This window comes from Myotis lucifugus, unplaced genomic scaffold (genome assembly GCF_000147115.1).
Source record: "Myotis lucifugus unplaced genomic scaffold, Myoluc2.0 scaffold_146, whole genome shotgun sequence".
Lineage (NCBI taxonomy): Eukaryota > Metazoa > Chordata > Mammalia > Chiroptera > Vespertilionidae > Myotis > Myotis lucifugus.
The window spans coordinates 3,132,148-3,150,355 of NW_005871194.1; the positions used below are offsets into that span (position 1 = coordinate 3,132,148).

An 18,208-nucleotide genomic window follows, 5' to 3' on the forward strand; every position below is an offset into this window, starting at 1 on the left:
ATGACTTCCGACAGCTCCCCCACATCCTGCTCTTCTGAGCCCCATGCCGGGGTTTCTGATGGTGCAACTGCTTCAACCTGTTCCACGGAAACCACTGGTCTCCCCAACACCTGTGCTACATCCAGATGCCAGACTCCTGGCTTCCTGTCCACGTCTCGCTTGCCAACCACTTGCTTCGTGCCATGCTACCTCGCTGGGAGTTGTAACCTTCCCTGCATGGTGGGGAACTGTGCTTGGTGCGAGGACGGGGTGTTCAACAGCAATGAGAGGGAGACCATGCAGTTCCTGAACGACAGACTCGCCAGCTACCTGGAGAGGGTGCGTGGCCTGGAGGAGATGAACGCCGAGCTGGAATGCAGGATCCGAGAACAGTGTGGAGGGGACATCCCATTGGTGTGCCCCGATTATCAGTGTTACTTCGACACCATTGAAGATCTCCAACGAAAGGTCTGGTGTCTTCTTGTCCTAATGCTCCACTTTGCCAATCTGTGATCAGCTCTCTCTTTACATAGAAGAGGCTCTAGAAGGAAACCGGGGGAAAGGGACTTCCAGGTGGCGCTGTGATGCAGAGGAAAGGACACTGGACTGAAAGTCGGGACACAGCTTACCCCAGGGCTGCCACTAATTACTGAGTGACCACATCATTACATAAAAGCCTCTAGACTTTATCATCTACAGAATGAGGAAAAATTGTGCTATATGTAAAATTACTTCTGTAGGTAGTTTGCCCACGGCTGCTCTAGAAGGAAACCGGGGGAAAGGGACTTCCAGGTGGCGCTGTGATGCAGAGGAAAGGGCGCTGGACTGAAAGTCGGGACACAGCTTACCCCAGAGCTGCCACTAGTTACTGAGTGACCACAATAGACTCACGTTCCTCTAGACTTTATCATCTACAGAATGAGAAAAAATTGTGCTATATGTAAAATTACTTCTGTAGGTAACACTGCATACCCGTATTATTTTTAACATAGATATTGAAATGTCATATTTTAAATCATATTATTTCACCTAGTAATAATTCTCTTACTGATGAACTTTTGTTATCATAGATGGGGATACAGTCATAATAGAAACGACTTATGGAGAAAAATGTAACTGAGTTCAACTGCCAAGGAAGATTGCAGATGTTGGGTCATTCCAAAACTAAGCCTTTTTTCTCTGTTTCGTTTGCAAATTGGCACTCCTCTTTTCTTCATGCAGTGACATGGTCAATGAGAAAAGCAGTCTAAAAGCTATGTTATACTTTCTTACAAAGACTTTTAAAAAGTAAATCATGGCATAGCTGTTAAATGTGTAGATATTTATGTTTGTTTCAAAGAACCACTTATTACTTAACTTACCTTCCAGATTTTGTGCACGAAGGCAGAGAATTCTAGACTCACTATACAGCTTGACAACTGCAAACTGGCGGCCAATGACTTTAGGTCAAAGTAAGTTTAATTTAAATTTGAATATAATTTACGGCCTCTCTCTCTCTCTCTCTCTCTCTCTCTCTCACACACACACACACACACACACACACACATCACATATGTTTATATAATATTTTTTAAGCTAAGAATGTTCGCAAAGCTCAAATTTATCATTATTTGGGATGTAAAAGAAATTACAGCTCCTGGCTTCCTTGAGTCCACATGTCATTCATCAGTATGCCCTACCACTCGGCACAGTGTCTAGTAAAGTAAGCATTGGCTGGTTCTTTGTTTCTTGTGAAAGGTACGAGTCGGAGCTGTCTCTTCGCCAGCTGGTAGAGACTGACATTGGCGGCCTACGAGGGATCCTGGACGAGCTGACCCTGTGCAAAGCCGATCTGGAGGCCCAGGTGGAGTCCCTGAAGGAGGATCTCCTTTGCCTTAAGAAACACCATGAAGAGGTGAGGCAAGTGGCAAAGTCACTGAAAGAATGTAAGAATGACAAACTAAACTGACCAAGTCCATGTGTCTCTATAAGCTGAACTTGGGTAAATGTTGCTAAAGCTGGAACAAATTTACTCAAGGCACTGTTACTGTTCGGCCTGATCATTCCTGTGTGTCTCTGAATGTAGCTGTGAAATGACCCTTGGCCAGAGACAGATGAAGGAACCAAACTCTTCACCTGCCATTGCTTTTGTGGAGAAGGTAACTCCACAAATGGCTGTCCTTAGAGGCTTTCTACCTCGCCTAACTCTAATCCATAAGGTATGAAAACCAGGCTGATAAACACAGCGTGTGAAGGCCATTTCGAAAAGGGGATAAAAACTCATGCAATATTTGAACCAATATTTTAAAAATATTCTGCATCTATCAACTTTTTAAAAATCATAAAATATAAAGTATATGATTGTCCTATATTGATGAAGCTAACAAGTGCAAAGCTAAAGGGTGTAACAAAGTGCATTTTCCCCTTGAACATCTGTTGATGATAATGGCAGCTAGCATTTGTTGAGATCTTCCTATATACCGAGGACTTTTACAAGTGTTTTATATACATATTAACTCATATATCTCACAATAACTCTCTGGAACAGGTAAAATTTTATACCCATTTTGCAGATGAAGAAACTGCGTGATGGAGAGATTCAAATAGGCAATCTGAATCTAAATCCCACACTCTTACTCACTCCTCTCCAAAACGAAAACGGGATGCCATGGACGCCGAAGTGATTTCCCCACCACGCTGTGACATTCTTTACTTCATTTCCACTTCCAGGAGATCAACTTGCTCCGTGGACAGCTTGGTGACCGACTCACTGTGGAGCTAGACAGTGCCCCCAACATCGACCTCAACGGGGTCTTGAATGAGATGCGCTGTCAGTATGAAACAGTGCTCGCCAACAACCGCAGAGACGTGGAAGAATGGTTCGCTGCTCAGGTCAGCACCTGAGGCGATAATATGACAGGCTTCCAGACTTCTGCCTACTTGCGTTCCCTAATCCTGCCTGTGTTGCAGACGGAGGAGCTGAACCAGCAGCAGCTGTCCAGTGCAGAGCAGCTGCAGGGCTGCCAGATAGAGATCCTGGAACTGAAACGAACAGCCAACGCTCTGGAAATTGAGCTCCAAGCACAGCAAAGCCTGGTGTGTAAGGGAAAGGCTGCTAGCTCTGTTCTGTCACAGACGAATCAGGCCCTAAGATACCACCCCCTCTCCCATAACCCAGAGGAGAGACCCACACAGTTCATGAATCTCCAGTGTGCAAGGATTATATTTTCTTGCCTTTCCCAAGTAGCAGCTAGAAGCAGAAGTGAAAGGTCAACAGCTTGTACTGTCCCAGTAGGATGCCCTGACCTTCTCTCTTGGGCTTGAGCGTGATCCTGCAGCACCCTCCAGAGACAGGGAGAGAGGGGAAAGGGCGGGAGCAGAACGAGACAAAGGCACTCAAACGTTCCAGTGGGTTTTAACTTTCTTTTGATGAGGGCCAATTTTCCAAGCTCACAATCATAATCTAAAACAAAGAATGGAATTCATACTCTGCATTCAACCACTATCCTAAATTTTCCCAGGATCCACACCTCAACCAGACCCTACACTACACCCTGCTCCACCCAAGCAACAAGAATAGTATGCGTTCAAGATTACATTAACCAGTTCCAGTTGAACACCACTGTGTGTGTCACGTTAGGGCCTATAGAGAATATCTTGGTGAAGCCTCACAATAACTTTATGGTGGTAAATCCCTTTCCTAATCCCATGATACAGATGAGGAAAACTGAGACTCAGATAAGTAACAAGGGGTCATGCAATTTTCTAGGAAACAGGAGTGGAAGTTGAATCCCAGTCGTTCAATCCCTGAGCCTCTTCCCTTCACCACACTCTTCCTCCCCTCCCTGCCACAAGCCCATACTCATGTTTCCTCCCAATTGCTGTTGATCCTCCTGAAGCTACACAAATATATTGCAGGTTGTGATGGTCCTAGTGGTGGCAGCAATAACTAACACAACGCCCTTTAAATTCTTTCAGGTACTGTCCGGGGTGCTTTATACATATTAACCCATTTAGTCCTCACAACCATCCTATGATGGTACTTTGCACTGCCTACTTTTTATAGAATAAAACTGAAGCTCAGAGAAGCTAAGTCATTTTCCCCCAGCCACATAGCTAGAAAAGGGAGATCAGGGACTAGAAAACAGGCAGTCTGGCCCCGGAGAATACGCAGCCCTTTTTACATCTTTCTCTCTGCAGACAGAATCTCTGGAATGCACTGTGGCAGAAACGGAGGCCCAGTACAGCACCCAGTTGGCCCAGATGCAGTGCCTGATCGACAACGTGGAGGAGCAGCTGGCCGAGATCCGCTGCGACCTGGAGCGGCAGAACCAGGAGTACCAGGTGCTGCTGGACACAAAGGCCCGGCTGGAGGGTGAGATCAGCACGTACCAGGGTCTCCTGGAGAGCGAGGACAGCAGGCAAGTTCCACACAATCATTCTCAAAATCACCCCAAGTCACAGAGAGCCTTATGTAGGAGAATCCTGTTTCCCCAAATCTGACCAAGGTCAAACCTCCCTAATGTGTTAAAGGATCTTCTTACAAGAGAGATGAAAAGCAGCTGACGCTAATCACATGACTATAGAAATGTTCAAAAATATCCTAAAGTTACAAAGCAGAATAAATATCATTATATAACTCTTCATGCTGGGGGGTGGGAGGGGATCTGTCTCCCTTTGCTCCTGTCTCCCATTAAAGGGAAATCAGGAACATGCATAAGATGGCATTTGCAAAGTGAAGAAAATATTTGTTCAACTGCCGCTGCTGCAGTGAAATGAAGTGGCAATACTGGGGCCAGGAATGACAGGCTTAGGTCAAACGTTATTCTGCAAAGAGTGTCCTTCAGAACATAATCTGCAGGGCAAATTCTGGCATGATTTTTTTCTGAGTTGCCATTTTATCCAGATTTCCCTTGTGAAGCTTAGTTCCAAATGGATTTTCCACAGGCTTCCCTGTAACCCCTGTTCCACGACAAGCGTGTCAAGCAACACTGGAGAGCCGTGCTCGGCGTATGTACTTTGCACAGTCGAAAACTGCTGTGCATGACCACTGAGCACCCAGCCCAGCAGATGGAGGGACTGAAGCCAGCGGGGTCCTCAAAAGGAGATGGGGCTTCAAGCAGGGGCATCCAAACTTGAAACTCAAGTCAAGAAGGCTTTCATATCCTAAAATTGGCCTCTAAGCATCCTCGGCACATTTCTGCTTTATTGGTTCCTCTCCTGCCTGCTTATTTGTGATATCCTAGGAGTTTGTAAAGCTTTCTTGCTAATGTCCAAATAAAATGCATTTCATTCCTTCAGCATGGTAACTATAGCTTTGTGGCTTATTACTGTTGGTATAATAACCATTTGATTCCAAGGTAATTGTCTAAACCCATGCCAATAGTTTGATATTCCATAAACCCAAACTGAAAATATTTTTAACTCCTCAAATGCAAACAGATGAACTAATCCATGCAAAATGTCAATATCATGGAAGATAGCTGTATGTAACTCTTGAAGAGGAAATTTAGAAATAAAATATAATACATTTTATTTTTAATGATAAAAGTACTAGAGTCCTTTTTTTTCAATTTGACACATGAAGGGAGATGGGGAATCAGTCATAATTCCATAACTTTAACATTCATTGTAAGTATTTTGGGAACTTCCAAGTTTTATTCTCTTATGTAGGTTTTTCCATATAATAGTATCATCGTTATATACGCATCTACTTGTGTAACTTTTTTTTTTTCAGTAAGTCATCTAAGCATTTTCAATCCTAATAAATATGTAAGATCATTTGTGGACTATTATTTTAGTGACTTCATAAAATACCATAAGGTACACTGGTCTGTTATTGGACATTAAGTATATGAATAATTATTCTTACACATATAAAAAGCAAAGGAAAGAGCCTCCCCTTCCACAAAGATGAAGTAGAGGGACATTTCCCCTTTCCTCTCCCTAAGTATGACTAAAAACTCTGGAAATTATATAGACAAATATAAGCAGACTCTGAAAGGTGGGAGAAGAGACCAAACCATCTAGGGCTCTTGATATCCAAGGAACAACATGGTGCTGAGTTTCCTGGGCTTTATTTGGGGGGGGGGGGGTGAGGGCTTTCTTTTTGTCTCCTATATCCGGTATTGGGAACTGGAGAAATCAACAACCGAGAAACACCAGCAGCTGCAGACAAAAAAGAAAAAAATGCTCCAAGAAAAGGCGAGTAAAGGGAGGAAGGGAAGTAAGGTCTCTATACTTCACTTGAAGTGACAAATTGTCAGCACCAGTAGACTGATGAACTATGTGTATGTAATGTAATACTTTTTAAGAAACTACTTGAAAAGCTATCCAAAAAAAACTTTAAAATGCTATAAATAAATAAAAGCGGAATTCTAAACATATTCAAGTAACCCACAGGAAGGCAGGAAGAAGAAAACAAATTTAAAAACAGAGGGAACAAACAAAAAACAAAATGCTGATGTCAGCCCTACCATATCAGTAATTACAGCAACCAGAAATCATCTAAATATACCAATTAAAGGACAGAGATTGGCAGAGAGAATAAAAAACTAAATACTTTCCACAAAAAGTTCACTTCAAATATAGGTAGGTTAGAAGTAATGGGGTTGGGGGGAAAATACATAATTGTTCATAGCAGCTTTATTTGTAATAGCCCAAACTGAAAACAACCGAAATGTCCTCAAGATCTGAAGGCCACTATGGAGAGTGAAAAAAGGCAGTACTGCATGATTCTATTTACGTGACATTCTTGAAATGATAACATTATAGAGATGGAGGACAAGTAGGCAGAGCATGAAGGAGATCTTTGTGGTGATTAAATAGTTGTATATATTGATTTCAGTGGTGGTTACATGAATCTACACATGTGAAAAAAAGTATATAGAACTAAACACACATATTGTATCAATTTCCTGGTTTTACACTTGTACTATAGTTGAGTGAGATATAATCATTATCTTTGCAACTTCATGTGAATCTATAATTATTTCAAATTTTAAAAGTTTAAAAAGAATATTTTTCCATTGATTTTTTAGAGAGTGAAGGGAGGAAGGGAGGAAGAGAAAGACAGAGAGAAACATCGGTGTGAGAGTGATACATCAATTGGTTGCCTCCCATACTTGCCCCGACCAGGGCTGGGTATTGAACCTGCAACCCAGGTACATGCCTTTGACTGGGAATCAAACCCACGACCCTTTGGTTTGCAGGGCAAGGCTCTAATCACTTAGCAACACCAACTAGGTTTCTCAATGTAGTTTAAATTTACATTTCCTGCCTGGCCAATGTAGGTTGAGCATGGTCCCATACACCAGGAGGTCGAAGTTTGATTCCCAGTCAGGGCACATGCCTGGTTTGCACTTCCATCCCCAATAGGGGGCGTGCAGGAGGCAGCCAATCAATTTTCTCTCTCATTGATGTTTCATCACTGAAATCAATTTAACAAAATATTTAAATTTACATTTCTTTTTATTATGAGTAACAACGAGCATTATTTCTAAGGCACTTTGTAAATTTATTTTTTATTTAAAAATTTTAATGTTGGCATTATTGTAGGTGTCCCTCTTCCCTCCCCCCTTGCCCATCTTTTATACTTTCTTTCTGGTCACTGTCTTTGGTGTAATTGCAAATATTCTTTTCCAGTTGGTATCTATCTTCTAATTTTGTAGGTTGTATTTTTTACCCATGCATAAGTTATTTGATGTAGACAAATTGATGTTTTTCATAGTTTCTGAAATTTGAGACACTATTTGAAAGACCTTCTGACTGTACATATGTAAAGGATTCTCCTGCTTTCTTTTAGCCCATTTTGTAATTTCATTTTTCACAATTGAATCTTTGATCAATTTGTAATTTGTCTTACTATTAGGTATGATCCAACACCGCCTGCCCTGTACCCTTCCCCAGGGGATACAGAATTATCTCCAGACCACTGATAATCTATCTTTTCCCCATTGGTTTTAAATGTCACATTTATCATATACTAAATCCCAGTCTGTTTGGGAGTCTATTTCTAAACTGCTTATTCTATACCAACAGTCTGTCTATTTGTGCATCAATATTATTTTAATTACTGAGGTTTTAAAATATGTTTTACTATCCAAAAGGACTAGTTTCTCTGTGGCTTTTCTTTTTCAGAATTTTCCTACCTCTTCAAATTTGTTTACTTTTTCTCATAAAACTTCAGAATTATCTTGTCTAGTTGAAAAAAGTCACATTTTGAGAGGACTGCAATAAATTCATTGGGATCTAAATTAAATTAATGTAGAAATACTTGGCGTTTTTATAATGATGAATATAGAATTTCAGGTCAAAAATATGCTATATCTTTATGTCTTTTTTCTTTATATCATTTGATATGCAGAACAATGGGTCCCCAAAGATGTTTATGCCGTAATCCCAGAACATTTGCACATGTTAGGCTATTTAGCTATGGGGAAGTAAGGTTGCTAATCAGCTGACCTTAAAATAGGAAGATTATCCTAGATGATATGAGTAGGCTCAATATAATCAGAAGGGCCCTTAAATGTGGAAGACAAAAGCAGAAGGGTCATGTGAGAAAGACTCGACTGGCCATTGCAGACTTTGAAGATGGGAGGGGGCCATAAGCCAAGGAATGTGGGCGGCCTCTAGAAACTCGAAAAGGCAAAGAAACTATCCTTTCCTAGAGCCTCTATTAAGAACTGGGAGCTAATAAATTTCTTAATAAAAGAAATTTAAAAACAGATCATACTTAAACATCAAATATAAACCAAGACCATCACAAATTTTTAGCTAATGTAATACCACAAGCAAACACTGAGCACGAAAAATGTTATCAAATGTGGGCTTTGGAAAAACCGAAAGTAACCAGCCTCTTTTTCAAGAAATTTCTTGTTAGCAATCAAAACCTATCTGGAAAGCTAAGACAGAATCCTGACAATTGCCTTTAAAAAGAGCCTTAGTTAGGACTGACAATTTAATCCATACTCACAGTAAAAATGGGAAAACAATTGAGTAGAACAAAGAAGAAAAAGAAAATAGGAAAATCGATTGGGCAGAACAAAATAAAATACTGATTTCTAAGTTCACACCAATAATTATTAGATAATAATGGTTTCCCTTTTCTAGAGAAGAAAGGAAAAATAAATGGTCTCATTCCTGGTCAAGGTTAATGCCAGGTGGAGAGGTCAACAAGGACTTAATGAACACAATATACTCATTCCTACTTAATAATGGATGCTGTTAGACCTGTGACGACAGTTCCTTTTGAAGAAATAATGTGAAGCTCTCAATCCAATGACAAGTAGTAGTTGTGATGGGTAATAACTTAGTAACAGCCTAAATGCACATTTTTATGAGACCAGGTAACTCTTCTCAGGCAAGTAAAAAGCAGACTAATGAGATGTTCCTATGGGATTCGACATAAGCACCAGACAGGCAAACATCCTGTCTGCTGTGACACTGCCTGGAGGAAAGGCTATATAAGCACTTCAAAGAGGAAAAAGCCACAAAAGGCTCAGAATTTAGACTCAGCCACAGTAGCTTGAGCTTTTGATGCAGGAGAACCACAGACTTTGAAATAAACCAAAGCTGGGCACACACTATGGATACCAAGGACTGCTCAACAACTAGTTCTTCTTCAACCCCATGCCAAGGCTGCTCTAGGATTACAAATTTTAGGATCATCTCCTCCAACACCAGCTGCCAACAACTTGAAACCAGCAAATGCCAACCAACTGGCCATGTTCTGAGAACTTTCCAGTCCCAGGGCTGCCAACCCACTCCTTGCTTTTGCCCTATGCCCATCTGCTTAGTACCCAACGTCGATTGTGGCTGGTGTGGTGAAGGCATCAACAGCCATGAGAAAGAGACCATGCAAATCCTGAATGACCGCCTTGCTAACTACCTGGAAAAGGTGCGGATGCTGGAACAAGAGAACGCAGAACTGGAGTGTAAAATCCAGGAAGAGTGTAACAAAGAGCTCCCTGTCATATGTCCTGATTACCTGTCCTACTTTTCTACCATCAAGGAACTCCAGCAGAAGGTAAGATTCTTGGCAACCTGTATAATCAAGTTTTGAATTTACATTCTCCAATATCTTTATTTCCTTTTATGCTGAAAAATGTAGAATAAGAAAATGTCTTGAAGGAAATTGTCATTTTGATGCAATATTCAGAATTATAGTTTTTCATTTTCCAGAGATATACTCTGCTATTATTTTAACCAGATAACTCAGGACCAAAATGTGTTAATAACCCATTGCTGCCATTTCTTTAACAAAAGTAAGAAAACAGGGATCTGAGAAAATGAATTTTGTTTTAATAAGTTCCTAACTAGTTTAATTTTTGTCCATGTTTTCCACCATCACCACTTTTTCTATCTTATGCTCATTTCTTCATCTCCCAATTGTTTAATTTCTTCCCACACCAAACCTAACTTTCCTATTCAGAGTAATATGCTGCTAATCTATGTGCTGGATTTATTCTGCTTCATTAGTTTAACAAATATTTACTGAGCATAACAACAAGGCACCAGACACTATTCTAGGCTTAGGATACATACTGGTGAACTAAAATGCCCCTGCCCTCATGGAGTTACATTCTGGTGGCTCATGTATGTTATATAAATTTAAGGTAGATTTCATATTTTAATGAAACATCTACACAAATTTTTATGAAAGTAATTTTGCTTAATTTTTAGGAAAATAACAAAAACTTTGATTTTCCAAAGTTGTCCAGGCTGCCTAAGCATAGCTAGGAAAGGCCTAACTAGCCTTCCCCTGTTAACTGAAATACACACCAGCCCCTTGGTTTTTAAGGAAGGGATCTTGGTGTTTGTCTCATTTGTGTGTACAACTTCTTAATTCTAGATCTTGTGTACCAAGGCTGAGAATTCCAGACTGGTCTCACAAATTGACAACACCAAACTGGCTGCTGATGACTTGAGAGCCAAGTAAGCCCACCCAGCACTGTCGTTCCTGACAGAATTCACCCCGCGTCTGGTGCTAATTCCCTCAATAAGATTATACATAAGTCTACCAACCCTCCTGCCCGTACCATGAAGGCACTAGCCCAGAAGAGACCTTCACATTCAATAAAGCATTAAGATTAATAACCACTCATATGTATACAGTACTTGTATTTTCTAACATATAAACCCACCTGACTACCTTCCCAATCGTTCAGTAAAATAAGTAGGGCAAATATACTGTTACACTATTTAAAGCGAGAAAACTGTGATTTAATGGGGTTCAGTTACTTATGCAAAGGCATACAACTAGTAGTTCAAGACAGCCAAACCTTGGATGCAAATTCTCTTAAATCCTAATCCAATACCCTACACTTACACTGCATCACTTCTAGGGGCAGGGAGAGGAGGATAAATGCCCTCATCTCAAAGAAAAGCAATGTAGCATCATTCTGGCAGACTAATCTAGGAAGAATAACTAAGTGGTGATGTTTATCTAATGATTTCACCTCTAAAGAGAAGAAAACCCACACGAGAAATGCAGGAAATGAGAGGCCCACAAGAAACTGCAGTTAGTTCTGCTTGGCTTGATTAACACCACCTACATTTTAATGTCTTTCACTTCCTGTCTCATTTTGAAAGGTATGAAGCTGAGGTGTCCCTGCGCCAGCTAGTGGAGGCAGATGCCAACGGCCTACAGCGGATCCTGAATGCACTGACCCTGGGCAAAGCTGACCTGGAGGCACGAGTCCAATCTCTGAAGGAGGAGCTCCTTTGCCTCAAAAGCGACCATGAAAAGGTTAGAGAAAGCCCCAGCTAAGCCTCTAAAAATAGCATCGATCCCTTTGAGTTCAACTTGATGAAGGGTGTCCTCTCTAGATAGTCTTCTGTTTCTTAGCCCTGATCATACCCATTACTATTACCATTGGTTCAATGTATTTCACATCAGTTGCCTATAATACAATATCTGAAGCCTCCATTTTCCGCTCCAGCTTTTCTAGAAGGAAATAACCCAATTTTATTGTCCTCACAGGTTTCCCCTATTTTAGTAGACATCCCTACACAGATTCCAGGCACTACTGGTATAAGGCAATATTGGCATAAGCCCATATTGGCATCATAGAGACTATGGCCTCTCGTTAAAGTCCACCTACCCATCCCTGGAAATGATCTAAATTCTTTAAACCCCTGATCTTGACAGTCAATTCCTTTTAATGTTGCACTTATTTGAACACATAGTCACATCTGAAATAGACTTAAGTCATTTTATAGCATCGCAAAAGCACCTATGAATCATGTATTCCTTTATTGTGGGCTATAGTTCAGACGTGACTAAGCTGCATTATTGCTGTTAGACTGAAACAAGAAGGCAAGGAGGCCATCGTTCACCAAGTGACTTCACACTCTCTTTCTTTCCATAGGAAACCAATTCCTTACAGAGCCAGCTTGGGGACCGACTCAACATTGAAGTGACTGCTGCCCCCTCTGTTGACCTAAATCGGGTTCTACAAGAAATGAGATGTCAATATGAGTCTATCATGGAGACAAACCGCAGAGATGTGGAACAGTGGTTCAACACGCAGGTGGGGCGGGTAGGAAAGTCAAAACCAGTGCGCGGACATTGCCCTTGCAGGGGCCCTTCAATCAAACTTATGTTCTCCATCATAATATCCATGGTCCTTGACTATGTTTCAGATGGAGGAGCTGAACCAGCAGGTGGAGACCAGCTCTCAACAGCAGCAGTGCTGCCAGAAGGAGATCATCGAACTGAGACGAACCATGAATGCTCTGGAGGTGGAGCGGCAGGCCCAGCACCGAATGGTACCCAACAAACTGACCAAGCCTAGCGCCATATATGGCAATAGCTCCTGACACGTGTGCTGCAATGTTTCCCAAACTGCGTCCCTCAGAACAATAGTCCCTCTGTTTGTTAAAGGGCCTATGGCCAAAAAAAGGACTCTATGGTCAAGTAAGCCTGGGAAATGCTGCATTAAACAAAGGTTAAACAGGCGGCCTTCCTGCAGGCCTTTGATAAGCTGATATGTACCATGAATCTCCGAGAAGGGGAAATATGGCACTCAGCATTCCAAAACTTACTTGACTGTGGACTCCTTTTTCAAAGAATTCTCATGGCAATAGTGATCCCTGAATGCACTTTGGGAAACACTAAAAGAGAATTTTATTTTATGCAAAGCATTTTTACAAACTATCAAAATTTATAAAATAGTCTTCTGAGGGAGGTGGCATAATTATTAAGCCAATTTGACGGGTGAGAGCTAAGGTGATTTTTCCCAAGCCAAATCCAATATAAGTTTCATCTCACCAATTTTATAGGTGGAGGAGACACTACGATCCTAAGGCATTAAGTCACAAAAGAATTAAGAGTCTGAGCCAGAACTCAGGATCCCAAGTTAGAACTGATTCCACCACCTACTAACTCTCTGAAGCAGGGAATATTGAAAAGCTCTGAGAGCAAGGGTATTAGGAAGATCTTCCCCAAAGCTGCTTTTGTCACCAGCTAGTCATGTGTCTGGGGGCTGCTCATTTAACTTCTTGAAGCTCAATTTTCTCATCTATAAAAATGAGGATAATCATGCAAACACTAGGTTATTAAAATATAAAATGCCATTATCCATAAAACTTAAAGAATGATAGAGCAGGAAAGGACTTTAATCATCAAAGTTTCAACTCTCATATGTTATATGTAAAAAATTGATTCAATGATAGACTTACAAACTATCAAAATTTATGAAATAGTTTTCTGAGGGAGGTGGCTAAACCTGCTCACTTCCTTTATAAGGTACAAACATTCTTGAAGTACCATAGTAATGGATTTTTAATTCCTAGATGTGAAATAAGTTGGAGTACTTTTTTCTCATAGGTAGGAAAGTGTGGTAGGAGATTATCAAGTGATTAAGAAAGAGAAAGATAAGTAGCACTTAAAAGGAGGCCAAAAAGAAAAGAAAAGAAAGTAGCAAGCTTTAGCATAGTTGATAATTTTGGTTTTGGATTTAGTTGGTGAGATGATAAGAGGGCTTGAAGATTCATTAGCATCTGTCACAAAGAAACCCCTGTTGAGAATGGTACAGATCACAAAGACCTGGGCTTAAAGGAGTCATCATTCTAAATCCCGCTTTCCTCCTGTGCGGCAGAGAGACTCCCAGGAGTGCCTGCTGGCGGAGACGGAGGCCCGCTACACAGCCCTGCTGGCCCAGATGCAGTGTCTGATCGATAACCTCGAGGCTCAGCTGGCGGAGATCCGATGTGCCCTGGAGAGGCAGAACCAAGAATACGAGATTCTGCTGGACGTCAAGTCCCAGCTGGAGTGTGAGATTGCCACCTACCGCCGCCTGCTGGAGAGCTCAGACAGCAAGTGCGTAACGTAACAACATCTTTATGAAAAAGACACTTGCAACATGTATGTATGTATGTACTACCACTGGCAACAGGGCAAGTGCTCTGATCTGACCAGTGATGGGGAGCTTTGGATGAAAGGGTCCATACACTCTCTTAGGCTGTGCCATTTGGACATCCACATAGTAACCTAGTCGAGCTGAGCTCAGTTTTTTTGAGGAGTTGGGGCTCCTGGTTACTTCCTTATAGGTTTTTAACTTCTTAGACTTTTAAAAATTACTAGGGGGGAAAGTGGTTTCTTTAAAGATGAACATTCCTGGTGACTTACAGATTTTCCCCACTGAGATGAACATCTGAATTTCATGAGATTGAACAGTACAACCCTGCTCCCTTTGGAGGAAGCTGCTTAGGCTGAAACCCTTATCCCCCTCCAGCCACTTACCCTCGATGCCAACAGCATCATGTCCATATGCCCTCTTCAGCATACTTTTATAGAAGTTGTAATGTTTTGAAATTATAAGAAATTATGTAATGTTTTTAAATTGTTTTGAGTGACACGTGTCGAAAAGTTAACCGCCGCCATTTTTCTCCAGAGCCAGTGTTGCCTTCCCTCAGTCACAGGTACAATTCTGTTTTTGTCTAGGCTTTCCTGCAACCCGTGTGCCACTATAGGTGAGCCTTCAGTTTGCACAACCATGGAATGCACAGCCCCAGTGTACACGCCATCCTCAGCTCTCCAGGGGATACCCGAGCCCAGCTGCGCCTATGAAGACCTACCCCGACTACTGGCTAAAATCTTGACCATCACCAAGGAGATTAAGGATGGGAAAGTCATTTCTTCTCATGAGCATGTGCAGCCTTGTTTCATCATCAGAGCTGCCAAAGCCTAACATCCCAAGGTGATGAAAGTGGCCCCATTCATGAGAGAGAGGCCAATTCTTGCTCCTGCCAGAAAGGTTTAAGAATTCCCCAGTCCCTTCAGGTACTTAGTTTCTTTCTACTACAGTGGGTCCCCATTGACATTCTGCTCCTGTCCCAAGTCTCTGCGGCCAACGTGATAAAAACTGACATTCTCTGGAAGCACATTTCACATTTACCTGAGGAACAAGCACTGATTTGTAAGTGCCCAGGAAGGTGACCTACATTACTGCCCACAAGTGATGGGCAGGTTTCTCTTTTGTTTATTCAGGTCTTATTTACTTGCGTTCCTCCTTAGAGCCAGTCAGACAAGTTCTGGGATTGTTTTTGGCTGTGGCACAGGAAGGTGAAAAGCTACCACCTTCCCTTCTTAACTCCCTCTTTGGATACAGAAAGGAGCTTCTATGGGGACAGCATGAATAGAGAAAAAGATTCTTAATATTTAGTTTCCTTGAATAGATTGTCATGAGTCTAAATCAGTGATGGCGAACCTATGACACACGTGTCAGAGGTGACACGCGAACTCATTTTTTTGGTTGATTTTTCTTTGTTAAATGGCATTTAAATATATAAAATAAATATCAAAAATATAAGTCTTTGTTTTATTATGGTTGCAAATATAAAAAAATTTCTATATGTGACATGGCACCAGAGTTAAGTTAGGGTTTTTCAAAATGCTGACACGCCGAGCTCAAAAGGTTCGCCATCACTGGTCTAAATCCTATTGAACTCTGTTGTCCTAATTACTGTTTACCCATGCGTACAGACTTTATCTTCCCCAAGATGTTTTAAAGATGTCCATGTTCTCCAAAACTTTGGGAACCATTAGGCTCTCCAAATATTTTCACTGAAAATTGGGAACAATTATGGGGAGTGGATCGAGAGCATTTTGAAGAAATAGCATGGATCCTCTCATTAAATGTCTGCTATCTCTCTTTCTATTCTTTAGGGAATGGGATTTGGTTCTGATGGTTTTACAAGGGACATGTAGCTGGAACGCTCAAGACATAACCCTGCTCCTCTGTCTCCCTGTGATGGGTCACTATGGAAAAATAACTTAGATGCCTGCTTCAGTCTATCCACCAGAGAGAATGGACTTAATATTCACAAACTCTGCAAGAAAGTAATCAGGAATACTTGCTCTTACAAGTGCGAGGCAGTCCCAGAGTGAGAAGGTCCATTTATGTCCCCAGCCCTTATCAAAGCTTCTCACAGTCGGGTCACAGAGCGTCTAGGAGGTCATTCCCTATGAAAGTTACTTGACATTTCCAGAGGTTTTAGTAAATAATTCTGAATCAAACACAGAAAAGGGAGCCAGAAAGCCTGAAGTCCTAAACTTGCCACTTCGGCCTTCACCCAATTTAATTTCCTTGTTTGTTAAATGAGGATCATGCCTACTTCACACGGATATTGTGAAGATCAAATGAAACTGTTTATGCAATGCTGCTTTGTATGCTGGAAAGCACTACATAATTGTCAGTTTTATATAAGCTTTGTTTTAGCCACGGCTCTAGACCTGTGTCATTATTATCTCAAGTTAAAATTCTTTCTCCATGAATGTATCTATCCAGTCATGATTTTGGAGTTTTAACAGTGTTTGGCTTTGTGGGGGGGCAAGAATAGAACAAGCTCCCCTGTGACCCAGCCCACAGCTGTAGTCAATAAAGCACTTTTGAAGTCTTAGGATATGTATCGGGTATCAGTTGATGACGGATGCCCACATCAAAGACAAAAGCATTAACTCACAGCTCAGCAATCCACTTCCTCCACACAAGCAGCAGCTTACACTAAGCACGTGGAATGCAGAGCTCCCAGGGTGATCTCTTTTCTATCAATAATTTCTCTCTCATCGGAACGCCCAGGTTAGCCCTGGTAGCACCTCACTGCATACTATCTCAGACGGAGGGTGGAAATGTGGAAAGAGCATGAGACTTGGACTCAGAAACCTGAGGGCAGAGTCACAACCGAGCCGGTGTGAGTGACCCTGAATAAAAGGGACATAACAACTTGGGCGCTGCCCCCGTGCGGCTGGGAGGATTAAATGCGATACTGATGGTGAAAGGGTTTTGTAAGCTGTGAAGTGCTCTGTGGAAGGGAGTTTATTCCCTAATTTGAAAGCCGGGTGTATGTCATTTCCTTCCATGCCATCTTCCTTTGTGTTGGTTCAGTGATGGTCCCTGGTGGACCCCATACATACCATCAACAGACTGGGAAGCCAACTGGTGAGAGGCCAGAGCTGCTCAGTCTGCTCTGAGTTTTAATTCCAATAAGACTCAGGGTTTAGGAACCTCGCTGGGCTCAGACTAACCTCAGGCTGATGGAGCGCCATTGTCAATCTACCCCCGAAATAGCACATCTTCCTCCCACTCGGCAAAGTATCCCACATGCCTTCCATAATAAAAATAAACTACAGACTGCATAGTAAAGAGGCGGTCTGACCACTCAGGTGTACAGATTCTTTAAGTGTTTTCTCTATGTAAGGAATGTAAAACCATCTGCTAGACGTTGTATATGAATAGTCAAACCTTGTAAAGGCAATGAGAGGTCCAGATTTTTACCAGGAAGCTAAATCAGTATCCTATGCAGCCACAGGAGGGAGTTAAAGGTGGTTTTTTTTATATACACAGGTCAGCAAAGGTCAGCAGCTAGCATAGAAAAGGAGCTGATGGAGAGGGAAATGAAGGAGTCAATACAAGTATAATTTTAGCACAGCCCAAAAGACAAGCATGAATCAAGAAACACCACGGTCCCTGGAGCCTGAGTTCAAATCCCACCACTGCTTCTTCACTGTGAGACCTCAAGTGGGTTATTGAACCTTTCTGAACATGGCTTTCCCCATCGGCAAAACAGGGATATTAGTAATAACTACCATCAGATCATTGTGAGAATTAAATAAACTAAAGCATGTAAAGTACTTAGAGGAGTATCTGGCAAACAGCACATATTCAATATATGTTATTTATTCTTATAAATATTGCCATTATTAATATAAATGTAACCCCAGTGTGAGCCTCCTTGGGAGACAAGT

The 18,208-nt window shown here is 41.5% G+C and overlaps 2 protein-coding genes across 2 annotated transcripts; both read left to right on the top strand.

Annotated features, from left to right (window-relative positions):
• On the top strand, nt 1-5,005 carry KRT40 (keratin 40). The gene is made up of 7 exons (XM_006094959.2): nt 1-447; nt 1,348-1,430; nt 1,717-1,873; nt 2,689-2,850; nt 2,929-3,054; nt 4,159-4,379; nt 4,906-5,005. Exons 1-7 carry the CDS (start codon nt 1-3, stop codon nt 5,003-5,005), a joined length of 1,296 nt encoding a protein of 431 aa, XP_006095021.1.
• A 4,539-nt stretch (nt 5,006-9,544) lies between these two features.
• KRT39 (keratin 39) lies at nt 9,545-15,152 on the top strand. The gene is made up of 7 exons (XM_006094987.3): nt 9,545-9,985; nt 10,811-10,893; nt 11,551-11,707; nt 12,330-12,491; nt 12,604-12,729; nt 14,061-14,281; nt 14,906-15,152. The coding sequence occupies exons 1-7, from the start codon at nt 9,545-9,547 to the stop codon at nt 15,150-15,152; spliced, it is 1,437 nt and encodes a 478-aa protein (XP_006095049.1).
• Nucleotides 15,153-18,208: the final 3,056 nt, after the last annotated feature.

Coding starts and splice junctions, on each gene's coding strand:
- KRT39 (XM_006094987.3), top strand. CDS start 9,545: ATGGATACCAAGGACTGCTCAACAACTAGTTCTTCTTCAACCCCATGC. Junction 12,492..12,603: donor AACAGTGGTTCAACACGCAG/GTGGGGCGGGTA, acceptor ACTATGTTTCAG/ATGGAGGAGCTGAACCAGCA. Junction 14,282..14,905: donor CTGGAGAGCTCAGACAGCAA/GTGCGTAACGTA, acceptor GTTTTTGTCTAG/GCTTTCCTGCAACCCGTGTG.
- KRT40 (XM_006094959.2), top strand. CDS start 1: ATGACTTCCGACAGCTCCCCCACATCCTGCTCTTCTGAGCCCCATGCC. Junction 1,431..1,716: donor GCCAATGACTTTAGGTCAAA/GTAAGTTTAATT, acceptor TTCTTGTGAAAG/GTACGAGTCGGAGCTGTCTC. Junction 1,874..2,688: donor TTAAGAAACACCATGAAGAG/GTGAGGCAAGTG, acceptor TTCCACTTCCAG/GAGATCAACTTGCTCCGTGG.